General features: G+C 42.7%; 1 protein-coding gene across 1 annotated transcript; it reads left to right on the top strand.

Annotated features, from left to right (window-relative positions):
* The first annotated feature begins 3,070 nt into the window (after positions 1-3,070).
* Positions 3,071-4,757, top strand: LOC134214030 (dynein regulatory complex subunit 5-like). Its single transcript, XM_062693474.1, has 3 exons — positions 3,071-3,456; positions 3,513-4,367; positions 4,433-4,757. Exons 1-3 carry the CDS (start codon positions 3,109-3,111, stop codon positions 4,706-4,708), a joined length of 1,479 nt encoding a protein of 492 aa, XP_062549458.1. The 5' UTR covers positions 3,071-3,108; the 3' UTR covers positions 4,709-4,757.
* The last annotated feature ends 13,977 nt before the right edge of the window (positions 4,758-18,734 follow it).

The following is an 18,734-nucleotide window of genomic DNA, read 5'->3' as shown; positions in this document are numbered from 1 at the left end:
CTAGTGCCGATGCTGAAAATTTATAACAAATTGTGGTGTCAGTTAGTTGGAAAGGAACATTGGGAAAAGAAAATTGGTTCTTCTCAGAATCAACATTTTATGAGAAGAAAGAGTTAATTGCGAAAATGGACTGTTTCGGTGGCATCGGGTTTGGCGTGGTAGCTTAGTTGCTGTTAGTGATCCCATCCATTAAAATTCACTACATCATCTCCCTCCGACGCGCTATCAAATTCGCTATTTACGATTGAGTTTTGAACTTTGAAGAAAGTTTATTTCGGATACTCGGATCAACTTTCTTTTGTATAAAATCAATGAAGACGCCACCTTTATCTACCTACAGCAACTACCCATTAGTGAACGTCGCTTGGACAGACAGATGCCAAAAGATAATGTTTTGTAATATGAAGAAACTTCTTCTTGAGTCAAATTTCTGTTGTCATTCCTCGCAACAATACGCATCTTAGATAAACAACATCTCATAACCAAATTCAGAATCTTGCGAGAAAGTTTCATTTGATTCTTAGAATTCATCATTCTCCGAACGGTCCGTTGTCTGTGGAAACCCGATCGAAATGGCTCGCGCGCGCCGAAAAGCAGCTTTCTTATATCTAATGAAGTAATTCCATTAGCCCCGCCCCTTCATTAATCGTTATGAGTGCACATTATATTTACATCATATAAGCTCATAAAGGGGCGGGGCTTACGGGTTTAATTAATTAAATACAAGAAAGCTGCTGTTCGGCGCGTGCGAGCCATTTTGATCTGGATTCCACAGAAGGCGGTTCAACATTCGATGCAGCGGAGCGGGCACAGCAGCACGAAGTGGGTGGCAGTGTGGCAATGCTGCAAATTTATTTCAACCTTTGGAGGCTCAGCGAAAAACCATCAAGTGGCGGTCGGACAGATGCAACGCAAGGTGTCGACAAGCGATTGGATACAGTTAGTTATTGGACAGAAGGCGTATTGGGAAAAGAAAATTGGTTCTTCTCAGGACCAACATTTTATGGAAAGAGTAAATTGCGAAAATGGACTGTTTCGGTGGCATCGGGTTTGGCGTGGTACCTTGGTTGCTGTTAGTGATTCCATCCATTCAAATTTACTGCATCATCTCCCTCCGACGCGCTATCAAATTCGCTATTTACGATTGAGTTTTGTACTTTAAAGAAAGTTTATTTCGGATAGTCGGATCATCATTCTTTTGTATAAAATCAATGAAGACGCCACCTCTGTGGAAACTATCTACCATCGGTGAACGTCGCTCGGACAGACAGATGCCGAAAGATAATGTTTGGTAATATGAAGAAATTTCGTCTTGAGTCAAATTTCTGTTGTTACTCTTCGCAACAATACGCATCTTAGATAACCAACAGCTCATAACCAAATTCAGAATCTAGCGAGGAAATTTCATAAGATTCTTAGAATTTGTCATTCTCCGAGCAGAGCGGACACAACAGCACGTAGGCGGTTGGCGGTCGGACAATTTCAACACAAGGTGATGTCAAGCGTTTGGATGCAGTTAGTTATTGGAAAGACGCATTGGGAAAAGAAAATTGGTTCTTCTCAGGACCAGCATTTTATGGAACGAAAGAGTTAATTGCGAAAATGGATTGTTTCGGCGGCATCGGGTTTAGCGTGGTAGCTTGGTTGCTGTTAGTGATTCCATCCGTTCAAATTAATTGCATCATCTCCCTCCGGCGCGCTATCAAATTCCCTAGCTACGACTGAGTTTTGCTCTTTAAAGAAAGTTCATATCGGATTGTCGGATCAACCTTCTTTTGTAAGCATAAAGACCTTTTGGAGGACACCATCCTCAAAAATGGTCGAAATAAAGGAGAAATAATCAGAATCAGAAGTGGCGTGAAACCAAACGCAAATAGATTTATATGCAACGTTTGGTTTTCACCCGCGATGTAAGCGTTCGTTACAAAGTAAGGATTGTGATGTCCCCGACTGAAAGCCAGTCGAGTGGCTTCAGCGGACAATAAGTCATGTTAATTACACGGTTAGAGACTTCCATCCAACTGGGAGCAACTATTCGACCTCTTGATTCAGTTGGCCTCCGAGCAGTTTGCTCAATGTTAATAAAACGACACACACTATTATGGCAAATACTATCAATTTCGAATAGCTACGAAGTCCTACGTCACCTTTGCGTACAACCCGATTGGGCTGCACCTTTGAGTTTTTGGATCTAGTACCCATTTCAATTTTCTTCCCATTACTCGATATGTCCATATCTCGATGGTCCCTTCAATATCGAGATGTGGAGAGGCGACTGTAACTAGTTTTGAAGTACACTCAGAGACTAGTAAACCCACACTAAGGATTGCTATTCAATATACGAGAGTCCACTCAAAGATCAACTTGACCTCACATCTTCTTCTTCTTCTTCTTCTTCTTCAATGGCTCTACATTCCTACTGGAACTCTGCCTGTTTTTCAACTTAGTATTCTATTAGCATTTCCTCAGTTATTAATTGAAAGCTTTTCTATGCCCGCCATTGCATGAATATGTATCTTGTGTGTCAAGTACAATGGATACACTATGCCGAGGGAGTCGAGAATGTTTCCAACCCGAAAACATTCTAGACCAGACCGAGCATCGAACTCGCCATCTCCGGATTGGCAATACTTGGGAATCCTACGCCTGCTCGCAAAGCTACTGGAGACCCCATAAGACATAAGATAACTTAAAAAAAATAATGAAAGTTCCCCCAAAAACTCACTAACTCACACACAGTATAACTTGGTAGAATCCGATTAATTCTACCATATCGTATTCTCCGTGCATGAGTGAGTATAAAAGATAGTGATAATCTGTATGAATTTGGCTGTATAATCTATCACAAACTGAAATAGGTACACAACTCTGAGCATATTTGTGAAGGCAGAAGTATTTCTCAAGTGAGCAAAAACCTAGACCAACATTTGAAAAGGGCGTAACAGCTTTATATGTAGACGATGAATCAGAAGGAATCATTTTAGTCTTTTACGTCCTTTTCAAATGTTGGTCTAGAAATGTATTTTTTATGTTAGGCTGGGCGACCTGGCATTTCCTTCCAAATCATAAATCCAAGCAAGCTTCCATTAAATTACCCACAATTTCAAAATGTCTACCGTTGACCTGCTGCAGGAGATTCACCATCTAAGATTTGCCACCCCGGACGTCATAGAGAGGGGCCTTCTCAATGCATGGCGAACCTACAAAGTTTCGGATATAACACGGCAGCTGCAAAGCGAGGCTGGGCGAGAAATTTATGCAGAAGCGATAGTTTTCGAATCAGCCGATGCACCAAAAACATTCTACCCCAAAACCCTTTCTGAGTTGGTCGTGGAACACTTTGCTGCTACATTCGAGGGTGGTTCTGGTCCGGAAGGTTTGACTTGCCAGCAACTGCGAGACTTTGGTGCTCTTCTGGATGTGGAACTGCCTATCCTACAGTTACTAGAAGTTGATGTACTGCCTGTGGATTATACAAACATTATGACTTTAAAGCTATGACATATTTTCAGAACGAAACCTTCTGGAAACGCGTCGTCAAAGCAAAATGCACACCCATGGTCAAGTTTCACAAGTACGAACGGGACAGTACTACCAACTGGAAGGAATTGGGCATAGAGCTCAAGGTATCTGAAGTCATTGAACACGAAACTCCTGAGTACTGGTTCGAAGGTGATCTGGAAACTATCCTAGAGAAAGTGCAACCATTTGTCCAGAAGCTAGCGATTTCGCAATTACAGCCTTACAAACAAATCGAATCCGAGGAAAATTACGAAGAGTACAAAGTCTACAATCCAACACCTGACTTGTGCAGCCATGGATCGCTCATTGTTTTGAAACATCTGACAAACCTTACTTCGCTAAGCCTGGTCTTTGGTTTGCAGGATGCTAGTCGAGGATACGAACGAAGGTTTTTCATGTTCTCACTGGATGATGTGAAAAATTTGGCACAAGCTATGGTATTGCTTCCGAACTTACGCGAGTTCAAAATATCTCGTAGCCGCATGGAACCAGATAAACTGAAATTACTTCTTGAACAATTAGCCACAATGAAAATCGAGACGTTGGATCTTCCCTACTGCTATCTCGGATGCGACGCAGGAATGCTTTTGGCAAAGTACATCAGCAAATGCCCAGACACGTTGATCAGCTTGAATCTTTCGGGAAATTTCTTGGATGGTCAACAGATAGAAACAATGGGTTACGGAATCAACGTGTACCAAGGGATGCTGAAGAAATTGGATATATCACACAATCCTATTGGTGAGGCAGGGGTCCTCACTTTAGGTGGGGCTATTAAGAAAACGAAGCATGTTGAAGAATTGAATGTTACCGGGTGTGAAATGGGAGAGCAAGGCGCTTTCAGGGTGAGAGTTCGATTTACGTAACAATAGAAAACAATGTCATAACTTTGCGGCATTCCTTTTCGCAGGTCGTACAATTGTTGGGATTCCATCAGCCGCTAAGAGTGCTGCATATGAACTGCACCCCACTAGGTCGGTCCGGAGGCAAAAAGCTTATTGAAGTCCTCAAGGAAAATTGGTTCGTCGAGGAGGTGAGCTGTAAATTTTGCAACCTGAAGCCCAGTCACGAAAAACGAATTCAAAGTATCCTGCGGAGGAACAAGAAATTCAAAGCAGCGCGACAAAACTCCATCGCCAGCGGTGACTCGCCACCATCGCCAAACGGGCAATCCATGCCTCAATAAGGTTGCAAAGCAATAAATTCGCTTGTTCTATTTTGCCCGACCGGCAACGTGTGCCATCACTTTGAGAATCATTATCATTTATACGACGTCGTAAATTCGGTTCCAGGCTCGTGGTTCTAATTATCATTTTGTTGGCTTCTGCTGCTGTTGCTGCCGCTACCGTCGTCGTTGTCGAAGAAAAGTGCATTCTGTTTGAGCCGGTCGGATATCGCGAACAACGTGAGGTCGTAAAATATTCGCCAAGAAACGCGCCGTCTTGTGCCAGAACAAAAGAATAGACTGTGTTTGTCTCCGTCGTCCTCTTCGCTGCCAAGTTGAGTGTATGGTTCACACTGGTGCGGATACTTATTCTTTTAGAGATTGATACTTATGAATGTTAAACATAAAGATATTTTTAAGTTCGATTATATCGGCAAAATGATCAACAATCACAACTTGGAGCCACCTTTGGTATTCCACCAGGGGATATACTGTTAGTGCATTTAACATGCTTTTTGCATTGGTGTGCTTCCACTACCTTTAAGAGCAATCTAGCCCCAGCTTGATGGGAGCGTGTGGTCATACTCTTACAGGAAGTTCCCCGGCGATGGAGTTTCTTCCCCTCGAAACAAACAGTCTGTTTCTGTGTAAAGGTTCCCCTGAACACACGCGACGCGACAATCCAGACACAAATCTATCGCTTGACGACTGTGATTCTGTCACCTTTGGTATGAATGCGTTAGTGGAACATTGTCTGCATCGACCCAATGATAGAAACGCGGTGACTAGTTGTCGCTGTTAATCGCCTAGGTATTAACCGTTTTCTTACTTCAGCAAGTGATTGCATCGAATTCATAGATTCCAGATAGAGGCGGGTATTTGACCCAAAATTGGTACTTTAACGCGTCACGATGTGTTTGTTATACTCCCCTTTAGACCTTTGCTCTGCAGGTCTTCGGCGGTTCAGTCTTTCCCTAAATCGATATTTTGTGATCTGGTTCAGCTCTTAGATTGTTCGCAGTTCACTTAGAAGACCTTCCGACGAGAATTTCCCCGGCTGCGAAAGCATTTCCGTAAACGATTATTGTGTCCCAAAGCTCTCTCTAGGGTTGCTGGCTCGCTGAACCAGTTCAAATTTCGTGTGAACGGCCTTCCGGCACACCCGTTGAAGCCTCCCTTCTCCCTTATTCTTTCTTCTTTATTCTTTCTTCTTACTTATTCCTTATTCCTTCTTTCTTCTTTATTTTTTCTTCTTCTTTCTTCTTTTTTTCCCTCTTCCTTCTTCCTGTCTTCTTCCTTCTTCCTTCTTCATTAATCCATCTTCATTCTTCCTTCTTCCTTCTTCCTTCTTCCTTCTTCATTCTTCCATCTTCCTTCTTCCTTCTTCATTCTTCCATCTTCCTTCTTTCACTTCTTTCTTCCTTTTTTTTCCTTATTATTAATTCTTCTTTATTTCTTCTTCCTTCTTTCACTTCTTTCTTCCTTATTTTTTCTTCATTCTTAATTCTTCTTTATCTCTTCTTCCTTATTCTTTCTTCATTCTTTCTGCTTTCTTCTTTTTTCTTGCTTCTTTCTTCTCTCTTCTTTCTTCTTTTTATCTTTCTTTTCTTTCTTTCTATCTTTCTTCTTTCTTCAATCTACTTTTTCCCTTTTTTGCCTTTCTCGTATACTAAGTATACGGTAAAGGCTATATGATCGCTCCAAAAACAAACTTTTTATAGAAGGCCCGGAGACCCATAGTGTTATATACCAATCGACTCAGTTCGACGAATTGAGGTGATGTCTGTGTGTGTGTGTGTGTGTGTGTGTGTGTGTATGTGTGTGTATGTGTGTGTGTGTGTGCGCAAAACTACTCAAAAAATGTCACTCATTTTTCGGGCACTTATCCTTAACCGATTTGCTCACAACAAGTTGCATTCGACGTAGAATCCTGTCCTGTTGTTTCCTATTTGAAATTGGCCATATCGGACTATGGGATCGAAAGTTATGGCCAAAATACAAATTCGTACGAAAAAATCGCGTAAAAAATGTCACTCATTTTTCGGACACTTATTCTCAACCGATTTGCTTGCAATAAGTTGCATTCGACGCAGAATCCTGTCCCATTGTTTCCTATTTGAAATTGGCCAGATCGGACTATGGGATCGAAAGTTATGGCCAAAATACCAATTCGTACGAAAAAATCGCGTAAAAAATGTCACTCATTTTTCGAACACTTATCCTCAACCGATTTGCTTGCAACTAGTTGCATTCGACGCAGAATCCTGTCCCATTGTTTCCTATTTGAAATTGGCCAGATCGGAATATGGGATCAAAAGTTATGGCCAAAATACAAATTCATACGAAAAAATCGCGTAAAAAATGTCACTCATTTTTCGGACACTTATCCTCAACCGATTTGCTCACAACAAGTTGCATTCGACGTAGAATCCTGTCCCGTTGTTTCCTATTGAAAATTTGCCATATCGGACCATGCGATCGAAAATTCCCAAGTAACACCGAAAACATCATTATTAACTAAGATCTAATAATGATGTTGAATAAAGGTCGGGAAAATGAAATACAAAACATGTTACGTTCAAGGAAAGCTATGATAAGGTTTTTGCAAAACATACAGCAATTTGATCAGAGAAGAAGTTTCATACTACATTCTCACAACTTGCTGATAACATGTCAATTTTTGACATTTATTTGTTTTTTTGAGATGTTTCGTTTTACATTCTCACAACATAAAACAAGTCTACAGTAAGATTTTACGAACAATGTCATAACATGTTCATTTTTTGACATTCATTTTGTCAGAATATATAAATACGCAATGATAGAAGTTTAACGTAATTTCAACATCTTTTAAGATCAATGTTATGAACGTTCTTCATCGACCCTGTCGTTTATCGACAACTCGCCATATTGTTTTTCTTTTGCAGATTTGAGAGTTTGTTTACATATCTATTTCAAAATTATGCTTTGTCATAGTTATATTTTTCTTCACTCAATGGCGCATGAATGTAGAAGAAGTAAAATGAAAAGTTAGCCAATGAAACATGAGCCGCATATAATGTTTCGACCGACACTTCGAAACAAATTTGATTTATTTATTCAGTTTGTATATGTTTATTAATATTATTAAAATGGTGTTCATCATTTCATGCATGCTTGTTTTCATTAGTTTTTTTTTGTATAAAATTTATTTTTTGAACGTGTTGGCCAGCATTTTTGTTTTGGTATTCAATTTGACAGTGCCATGTTGAAAGTCGGTTACTGAAAACATCCTTAGTACTTAAGTTTAGTCTTGTGAATGTGCAATCAAAAACAAGGATGCAACTGAAAGATGTTGAAAATATCGATAATTTTTGCGCTGTTTGGGTCGTGTGAAAGTAATCAAAGCAGTTTTTCATACCAAAACGTAACATACTATATGTTCTAAAGATGTATTTCTTACACTCATACAACAAACCGTGTTACTTGGGTTATACCATTTAGTTATGAAAAAAATCGCTAAAAAAATGTCACTCATTTTTCAGGCACTTTTCCTCAACCGATTTGCTCGCATTAAATTGCATTCGACGCAGAATGTCTCATATTTTCTTATTGAAAATTAGCCAGATCGGACTATGGGCTTAGATGATATGGTCGAATTACTATTTATTGTGAAAAAGAGTTCAAAAAAGTCTAGCTCACTTTCTTAGCACTTAGACTTCATCTATTCCCCAAGCAACACAATTTCAACAAATCTGGTTGCAGTAACCATATTGTGACTGAATCCGGTCATATATAAGCTACTGTGATTGATGTGCAATATGTGTGCTTCTCAGGTCGCTCGCAACAGATTGCATTCGACGCAGAATCTTGTCCCATTGTTACCTAAAGAAACTTGGCCGGATCGTACAATTGGGTCAAAAGTTATGGCGAAAATACTAATTTTAAAACTACTAAATAAAATGCCATTTTTTGCTCTTATGCTCATCCGATTTGTTTGCAACAAATTGCGTTTGGCGAGAATTTTTTTTCTGCATATAAACAAATATGAAAAAATAAGACCAATCCACCTATTGGTGTTATTTGAGATTTTTCCAAACCTTTTGAACGAACGAGAAAGGCACCATCACCGCTAGGTGGATTAATCTGGGTTTTATATCTTTATTTTAAAAAAATCAGTCCAAGGTTATTTTTCCTTCTTCTGTTTTCTTTTTTCTTGCTTTTTTTCTTCCTTCTTCTTTATTCTTTTTCTTTCTTCTTCTTCCTTCTTTTTTCTTCTTCCATTTTTCGTCTCTCTTTCTTATTCTTACTTCCTATTTATTTCTTATTCACACTTCCTTCTTTCTTCTAAATTATTGCTTCTTCCTTATTCGTACTTCCCTCTTTTTTGTTGCTCTTTCCCTCTTCCTTTTTTCTTGTTCCTCGTTGCTTATTTCTTCTTCTTTCTTGCTGTTTTTTCAGCTTCTTTATTCTTTCTTCTCTTCCTTCCTCCTTTCACTTTCATTCTTCTTCTTTCTTCGTTCTTCCTTCTTTATTCTACATTCTTCTTATTTTCTTCTAATTTCTTCCATTAACCTTATTGGTGCTTCCTTCATCGTTCTTATTCCTTTTTCCTTCTTTTTTCTTCCTTCTTCTTTGTTAGTTTTTCCTTCTTTCCTCGAACTTTATGATTCTCCCTTCTTCCTTTTTTTCCGTCTTCTATCTATCTTATTTTTTTCCTTTTCCTTCTTCCTCACACTACTTACGAATCCCTACTGTCCTCTCTCACGTCTAACTTCTGACCTATCATTAATGGTCATCATCCTTGAGATCTTCTAATGTAGCAATCCAATCCAATCCAATCCAATCCAATCCAATCCAATCCAATCCAATCCAATCCAATCCAATCCAATCCAATCCAATCCAATCCAATCCAATCCAATCCAATCCAATCCAATCCAATCCAATCCAATCCAATCCAATCCAATCCAATCCAATCCAATCCAATCCAATCCAATCCAATCCAATCCAAATCCAATCCAAATCCAATCCAATCCAATCCAATCCAATCCAATCCAACCAACCAATCCAACCAATCCAATCCAATCCAACCAATCCAATCCAATCCAATCCAATCAACCAGTCCAATCCAACCAACCAACCAATCCAACCCAATCCAATCCAACCAATCCAACCAGTCAATCCAATCCAACCAATCAGTCAATCCAACCAATCCAACCAACCAACCAATCCAATCCAATCCAACCAATCCAATCCAATCCAACCAACCAATCCAATCCAATCCAACAATCCAATCCAACCAATCCAACCAATCCAACCAATCCAATCCAATCCAATCCAATCCAACCAACCAATCCAATCCAATCCAACCAATCCAATCCAATCCAATCCAATCCAACCAATCCAATCCAACCAATCCAATCCAACCAACCAATCCAATCCAATCCAACCAATCCAATCCAATCCAACCAATCCAATCCAATCCAATCCAATCCAGTCAATCCAACCAATCCAATCCAATCCAATCCAACCAATCCAATCCAATCCAATCCAACCAACCAATCCAATCCAATCCAATCCAATCCAATCCAATCCAACCAATCCAATCCAACCAACCAATCCAATCCAATCCAACCAATCCAATCCAATCCAATCCAACCAATCCAATCCAACCAATCCAATCCAATCCAACCAATCCAATCCAACCAATCCAACCAATCCAATCCAATCCAATCCAACCAACCAATCCAATCCAAATCCAATCCAAATCCAATCCAAATCCAATCCAAATCCAATCCAATCCAATCCAATCCAATCCAATCCAATCCAATCCAATCCAATCCAATCCAATCCAATCCAATCCAATCCAATCCAATCCAATCCAATCCAATCCAATCCAATCCAATCCAATCCAATCCAATCCAATCCAATCCAATCCAATCCAATCCAATCCAATCCAATCCAATCCAATCCAATCCAATCCAATCCAATCCAATGTTTCGATCAACGAAAATCGAATTTCGCTCCCGTGTGTACAACTGTGGTGCTCCAGCGGCTGTGTAGCATCGCAATCATTACAAGTGAGTATAGGCACTTTTGGAACAAGGTGCTTTCTCGTTATGTGCACGAAGCCAAACGAGAGCAGGGATTTGGTTTTCCCGCTTTTACCATCCAGTGGAGCACGGCACGCTGCCAAATAATAATGGTACTGTTGAGAGACAGTCGTAAAATGTGACATTTGTTGAACACTTGTTTTTCCTGCTTATGATCATTGTTTCCAAATACAACAGTTAGTTACCGTATAGAAAATGATACATGAGCATCGACAATGGAGTTGGGTGAGATCAATAAATTTGATTGATTGATTCTTCTAATATACCTGTTTAATAATTTGTATGAAGTAATAATTTGCCTTTTACATAATTTCATTAACATTGGTATTTTATTTAAATTATTTAAATCCTCAAAGTGCGCAACTCTGATCATTGTTTGTTAACCCCGAAAATAATTCTAAGGTACTCGCTGATTTTCATAGAAAATGTTCATGTTTGAGGACCAAAATCTCGATTATTAGCGATAAGCTTAAACCACTCCACTTATATGGAGAGCCATAAAAAAGTGGTGGGTTTTTAATTATCTCCAACAAAAACATGCCTTTTCAGTAATACAAATAACAATCATTAATTGAAAATTCAGGTCATTTTAGGCTGGGATACAAACTATGTCCTATGTCCTGGATCTAATCGCTAGAGATCAAGATATTGATTCTCAAATGTTATGGTGTTATGGTGTTATAATTATTTCCTTGGTTATATAGAAGAGAGTTATGTCTCATATTTCATAATATTTTATATACATTTAAGCACAGCTTTAAGTAATGTAGGGCTACATAATCAATAAGTAAATCAATTTGATTTTTGTTATTGAAAATTTACGATTTACTGGGATGTTCTGAAGCTAAACCAAAAATGCATCCCGGCCCGTTGGAGGAAGTTAATTTCAAAATACATTTTATGGCAGTCATAAAAGAAAACTTCATCAAAGCGATAAAAGCTGGCCAAAGAAAGTGAGTAATTTTTTAATTAATTTTCCTCCTTTTTCTTCCATTGATACAAACTTGCTCAACAGACACGAGTTCAGTGTGGCACTAAGTTGTAAAGTGTACTCGACACTGATCTTTCTCGAAGAAAAGTTTTCTCATATCAGTTACCCTATCTCCTGGAAAAAAAATAGCTCGAACTTAACTACCGTCGCAAACAAACAAACATCTGTAAGTAGTAACGTCGTCAGTAAGTCCCAATTGCATAAAGTATCCCGCTTCAACAAAGGTACTTTCCATTTCCAATTTCCCGCTGCTTCTCGTAGCCGTTCGAAAGTCGTACACCTATGGAAGAACCCATTACCGGTGGAAATGCCAACCATGTATCCTCTCTCCCGAACAAAGTCGCTTTTTATTTTCGACGTCGAAAAAGTTTATCCCGAGCAAACTGCAACCTTGTGCTACCCCAAGCCATGGATGCGCCATGAAAACTCCATTACCGTCGTCGTTACTGACGCCACAAGCCGTGAGAAAAAATGGCAGTTTTTCGAGAAGGCACGAGCAAGTGCCTTCCATCCCCGCTCGGCTGGAGCGTAGGGATGGGTTTTTTGCCCGCCATGTTGGCAGCTCAAAAATAAATTGATTGGAATGAAACGTGATATTTTTTAACCTCAACACAAAGTGGAATGAATCCGACCCAAGTGGAAGCGGTCCAGCAAACTCTTCAGCAACGTGACGGAGGCTGGAAAGTAGGTCGAATTTGTGAAAACTATCCGGACCAATGTGGTTGTCAAGGTGGCGTTTACTTCATCAGTCACCGACGGGCGGTTCCAGTAGCACCTACCCACAGTGATGAAATTAATCCTCCTGTGTCTGTGTATTTCATTTACCCTAACGAATCTCCACCAAAAGTCGATGGTTGGTTGTCCAACGCCCACCAGCACTGCTGCTGCTACTGCTGCTGGTGGACCATCCAATCAGACTGTGGTCGCTTCAGCTCAGTTATGGGCGAGGAGTGCATTTGGTGTTGGAATGTAGACTTTGGTTGTATGTAGTGTCAGTGCATGGCTTAGTCAAATATTTGACATTTGAATGAACGATGTTTGACTCTGTGCTACAGAAGTGGGCGACGGATGTTACTTCACAGGCAATCAATTAAGTCTACCTTCGGTTGGTGCCACAGAATGGAAAATTATTTTATCAGTCTCATACGGTATCTCAAAAATTAAGTGATTGTATCAACACTAAATAAAATAGCTCAATGGTAGTTTTCTTCACGATTAGAAATTTAAGAATGATTTCTAAGCATTGGATATAATCCCTGCTGCCCCCGCGCGCGTTTGTGTGTATGTACAAATTTTGTAGGCACACTTTTTGGAACTAAGCATTAACCGATTCACTCGCAACATGTTGCATTCGAAAGGGAATACGGTCCCTTTATTTGCTAATGATTGTTCCGATCGGACATTGCATTTCGGAATAATTGAAAACCAATTTTTTTTCCAAAGGCTCCCCTTAGCAAATAATTATAGAATTTCTTTTCGAAGAATGGTGGCAATGCATAGTTATTAATGGTAAATGATAGAAAAATGTGATCTTTCCCCTTAAACTGTTTTGCTGACCTTTTTATGGGATTTTTTCAATACATTTTACGATACACGAGAAAGGCATCGTCACCGCTAGGTGGATTAATCCTGGTCTTTATAATGAACAATAGAAATTGTTCAGCTAAGTTACAAAAAAAAAACTGCCATTGATTTGTATATTTGTCCGCTTCTGATGAATCTTCTGGGCTACTGATCGCTTGCTATTCTACCAATTCGTTGAAGAACAAACTATTTTTTCACAGTTGCACAACATGTGAGAAATTTGGTTTGAAAAATGTATTGGAAAATAAGCAAATACACTGGGGTCTCTTTTTATGCGGGTCGCTTTTTACGCGACTTTTTTACGCGGATTTTGGGATTTACGCGGTTTACCTACTGGCACAACCTCACGCGACATCTACTTGATCGAGCACTGCAGTTGCCGATGCAGAATGTACTCATCCCCTCGGTTTGTATTTATACAAAAACAATACGTAAGAGTGAGTTTGGCTATGGGCCTGGTTTTGGAAGCTGCGTAGGTCGACGGAGGACCTTAGGTCGTAGCTTAGAAAAAAAAGCGTACTGTGATCGTGGGATCGAACCCCACCGAAGGAAGTGGTTACCTTCCAATACATTTTCCAAACAAAGCTGTTGGAGCTGTTCCTTTATTGTCTTTTAGCATTTAGTGTTTCGATTCTGTTACATGCGCTTTGTGAAGAGTTGGTGAAGGAGTTAATGAATGAGTTGGAGAGTTTTACTAGTCACTTTTACTAGTGAGTAGAGGAGTGAGCTGCTGAACAAGCGTGTGAGCGATTGAGTGAATTAGTGAGTGAGCAAGAGAAAGAGTGAGTCAGATTAAGAGTGAGTGAATGAGTGAGTGAGCAAGATAATAGTGAATGGATGAATGAAAGAGTGAATGGATGAATGAAAGAGTGAATGGATTATTGAAAGAATGAATGGATGAACGAAAAAGTTAATGGATAAATGAAAGAGTTAATTCATCAATTAACTCTTTCATTTATTCATTAACTTTTTCATTCTTCCATTCACTCTTATCTTGCAAAATTGATGAATGAATGATAGAGTGAATTGAGGAATGAGAGAGAGGATGGATGAATGGAAGAGTGAATAGATGAATGGAAGAGCGAATGGATGAATGGAAGAGCGAATGGATGAATGAAAGAGTGCCTCTTGAAAGTGCCTCCAAGCCTCTTGAAAGGAGGCTTCCGGGCCTCTTGAAAGGAGGCTTCCAGGCCTCCTGAAAGGAGGCTTCCGGGCCTCCTGAAAGGAGGCTTCCGGGCCTCTTGAAAGGAGGCTTCCGGGCCTCTTGAAAGGAGGCTTCCGGGCCTCTTGAAAGGAGGCTTCCGGGCCTCTTGAAAGGAGGCTTCCAGGCCTCTTGAAAGGAGGCTTCCGAGCCTCTTGAAAGGAGGCTTCCGGGCCTCTTGAAAGGAGGCTTCTGAGCCTCTTGAAAGGAGGCTTCGGGGCCTCTTGAATGGAGGCTTCCTGGCCTCTTGATGCGAGTCTTCTGTGCCTCTTGAAAGGAGGCTTCCGGGCCTCTTGAAAGGAGGCTTCCGGGCCTCTTGAAAGGAGGCTTCCGGGCCTCTTGAAAGGAGGCTTCCGGGCCTCTTGAAAGGAGGCTTCCGGGCCTCTTGAAAGGAGGGTGCCTGCCCGGTTGAAAGGAGGCTTCGGGACCTCTTGAAAGGAGGCTTCCGGGCCTCTTGAAAGGAGGCTTCCTAGCCTCTTGAAAGGAGGCTTCCGGGCCTCTTGAAAGGAGGCTTCCGGGCCTCTTGAAAGGAGGCTTCCGGGCCTCTTGAAAGGAGGCTTCCGGGCCTCTTGAAAGGAGGCTTCCGGGCCTCTTGAAAGGAGGCTTCCTGGCCTCTTGAAAGGAGGCTTCCGGGCCTCTTGAAAGGAGGCTTCCGGGCCTCTTGAAAGAAGGCTTCCGGGCCTCTTGAAAGAAGGCTTCCGGGCCTCTTGAAAGGAGGCTTCCGGGCCTCTTGAAAGGAGGCTTCCGGGCCTCTTGAAAGGAGGCTTCCGGGCCTCTTGAAAGGAGGCTTCCGGGCCTCTTGAAAGGAGGCTTCCTGGCCTTTTGAAAGGAGGCTTCCGGGCCTCTTGAAAGGAGGCTTCCGGGCCTCTTGAAAGGAGGCTTCCGGGCCTCTTGAAAGGAGGCTTCCGGGCCTCTTGAAAGGAGGCTTCCGGGCCTCTTGAAAGGAGGCTTCCGGGCCTCTTGAAAGGAGGCTTCCGGGCCTCTTGAAAGGAGGCATGCTGGCCTCTTGAAAGGAGGCTTCCTGGCCTCTTGAAAGGAGGCTTCCTGGCCTCTTGAAAGGAGGCTTCCTGGCCTCTTGAAAGGAGGCTTCCTGGCCTCTTGAACGGAGGCTTCCAGGCCTCTTGAAAGGAGGCTTCCTGGCCTCTTGAAAGGAGGCTTCAGGCCTCTTGAAAGGAGGCTTCCGGGCCTCTTGAAAGGAGGCTTCTGGCCTCTTGAAAGGAGGCTTCCGGGCCTCTTGAAAGGAGGCTTCTGGGGCTCTTGAAAGGAGGCTTCCGGGCCTCTTGAAAGGAGGCTTCCTGGCCTCTTGAAAGGAGGCTTCCTGGCCTCTTGAAAGGAGGCTTCCAGTCCTCTTGAAAGGAGGCTTCCGGGCCTCTTGAAAGGTGGCTTCCGGGCCTCTTGAAAGGAGGCTTCCGGGCCTCTTGAAAGGAGGCTTCCTGGCCTCTTGAAAGGAACCTTCCGGGCCTCTTGAAAGGAGGCTTCCGGGCCTCTTGAAAGGAGGCTTCCGGGACTCTTGAAAAAAGGCTTCCGGGCCTGTTGAAAGGATGCTTCTGAGTCTCTTGAAAGGAACATTCCGGACCCTTGAAAGGAGGCTTCCGAGCCCCTTGAAAGAAGGCTTCCGGGCCTCTTGAAAAACGGCTTCCGGGCCTCTTGAAAGGAGGCTTCCTGGCCTCTTGAAAGGAGGCTTCCGGGCCTCTTGAAAGGAGGCTTCCGGGCCTCTTGAAAGGAGGCTTCCTGGCCTCTTGAAAGGAGGCTTCCGGGCCTCTTGAAAGGAGGCTTCCTGGCCTCTTGAAAGGAGGCTTCCTGGCCTCTTGAAAGGAGGCTTCCGAGCCTCTTGAAAGGAGGCTTCCGAGCCTCTTGAAAGGAGGCTTCCGGGCCTCTTGAAAGGAGGCTTCCGGGCCTCTTGAAAGGAGGCTTCCGGGCCTCTTGAAAGGAGGCTTCCGGGCCTCTTGAAAGGAGGCTTCCGGGCCTCTTGAAAGGAGGCTTCCGGGCCTCTTGAAAGGAGGCTTCCGGGCCTCTTGAAAGGAGGCTCTGGCCTCTTGAAGGAGGCTTCCGGGCCTCTTTAAAGGAGGCTTCCTGGCCTATTGAAAGGAGGCTTCCGGGCCTCTTGAAAGGAGGCTTCCGGGCCTCTTGAAAGGAGGATTCGGGCCTCTTGAAAGGAGGCTTCCGGGCCTCTTGAAAGGAGGCTTCTGGCCTCTTGAAAGGAGGCTCTGGCCTCTTGAAAGGAGGCTTCCGGGCCTCTTGAAAGGAGGCTTCCGGGCCTCTTGAAAGGAGGCTTCCGGGCCTCTTGAAAGGACGGATGCGGGCCTCTGGAAAGGAGGCTTCCGGGCCTCTTGAAAGGAGGCTTCCGGGCCTCTTGAAAGGAGGCTTCCGGGCCTCTTGAAAGGAGGCTTCCGGGCCTCTTGGAAGGAGGCTTCTGGGCCTCTTGAAAGGATGCTTCGGGCCTCTTGAAAGGAGGCTTCCGGGCCTCTTGAAAGGAGGCTTCCGGGCCTCTTGAAAGGAGGCTTCCGGGCCTCTTGAAAGGAGGCTTCCGGGCCTCTTGAAAGGAGGCTTCCGGGCCTCTTGAAAGGAGGCTTCCGGGCCTCTTGAAAGGAGGCTTTCGGGGCTTTTGGAAGGAGGCTTCCGGGCCTTTTGGAAGGAGGCTTCCGGGCCTTTTGAAAGGAGGCTTCCGGGCCTTTTGAAAGGAGGCTTCCGGGCCTTTTGAAAGGAGGCTTCCGGGCCTTTTCAAAGGAGGCTTCCGGGTCTCTTGAAAGGAGGCTTCTAGGCCTTTTGAAAGGAGGTATCTGAGGTTTCCGAGCCTCTTGAGAGGAAGCTTTCGAGCCTCTTGAAAGGAAGCTACCGAGCCTGTGGAAAGGAGGCTTCCGTACCTTTTGAAAGGACGCATCCGAACCTCTTTCAAGTAGGCTTTCGAGTTTCTTGAAAGAAGGTTTCGGAGGCTTTCGAAAGAGGCTTATGAGCAGCTTGGAAGAAGGCTTTCGAGACATTTAGGCTTCCGTACCTATTGGAAAGAGGCTTCGGAGTCTTTCGAAAAGAGACCTCCGAGCCACTTAGAAGAAGGTCTCTTTCTATGAAGGTATTGAGCTTTACGGACAAGGGCCTCCATGTGTCTCTAATGGAGACTTCCAAACCTTTAGATTGTATATTTTAGTTCAGAAGCACATTCTTGACATCTTATTCAACATTTTGTCTCGATCAGGTAGACCACATTATTAAATTACCAATAAGATTTTATTGCGTTAGTTCTACATCCGCCATTACGCTTTTCGTTTCTATTGGGTTGCGTTTACCCAGCTTAAGCCAATGGTTGATGTGATGCTTTCTTTAAATGTAGGCGTTTGTTCTACAACTGGTAATGGAGGACGTTATCCCATCCTTAAACATATTCACTTGCCCGGAATAAGGAAATGACAAATGTGATTGTTTATTAAAACTAGGTGCTTGCTAAGCTTAAGGTAATTGTGAATCTGATCCCTTCGTAAAAAGTAGACGACTGTCCGGATTAAGGCAATGGTGAGTAAAATCCCTTCTTTAAAAGAAGGCGCTTGTCTGGTTCAAGGCAATGGTTTTTTAATCCTTTTTTTATGGATGGATGTGATCCCTTTTTAAAAAGTAGGCACTTGACCGGTTGTAGGCAATGGTGGATATGATCCTTTATTTAAAAGTAGGCGCTTGCTCGGATTAAGGCACTACTGGTGGATACGAACCCCTCCTTAAAGGTAGGCGCTTTCCCGGATCAAGGCAATGGCAGAAGTGATCAATTTTTTAAAACCATGCGCTTGTCCAGTTTAAGGCAATGGTGGATGTGATCCCTTCTTTAAAAGTAGGCACTTGACCGATTGAATGCAATGGTGAATGTGAACTCATCTTTAAAAGTATTCGCTTGCCCGGGTCAAGGTAATGGTAGATGTCTCTTTTTTAAAAGTAGGTACTTTTCCGTGTTCTGTACGGCTGATTGCCGGCGTTGCCGTCTACCAACGACGCATATACGTTGTTGGCTGAGAAGTTTCTTGGTGTCGTGTCGCTGAATCGAACCCTTTCACGTATTGCCGCATCTTATCTTTCACTTGTCCTCGCTCGTCGTCTGGTGTCACAGCTTTAGTAGACGGTGTACGTTTAATGCCCGCCAATCCACAATTACTGTCCTGTCTAGCAAACGTCTTGTAGCGCCGTCAAAGTTGCGAA

This window comes from Armigeres subalbatus, chromosome 2, assembly GCF_024139115.2.
Source record: "Armigeres subalbatus isolate Guangzhou_Male chromosome 2, GZ_Asu_2, whole genome shotgun sequence".
In the NCBI taxonomy this organism is placed as follows: Eukaryota; Metazoa; Arthropoda; class Insecta; order Diptera; family Culicidae; genus Armigeres; species Armigeres subalbatus.
The sequence above is the reverse complement of the archived record's forward strand: the minus strand, read 5'-3'. Positions and strand labels throughout refer to the sequence as shown.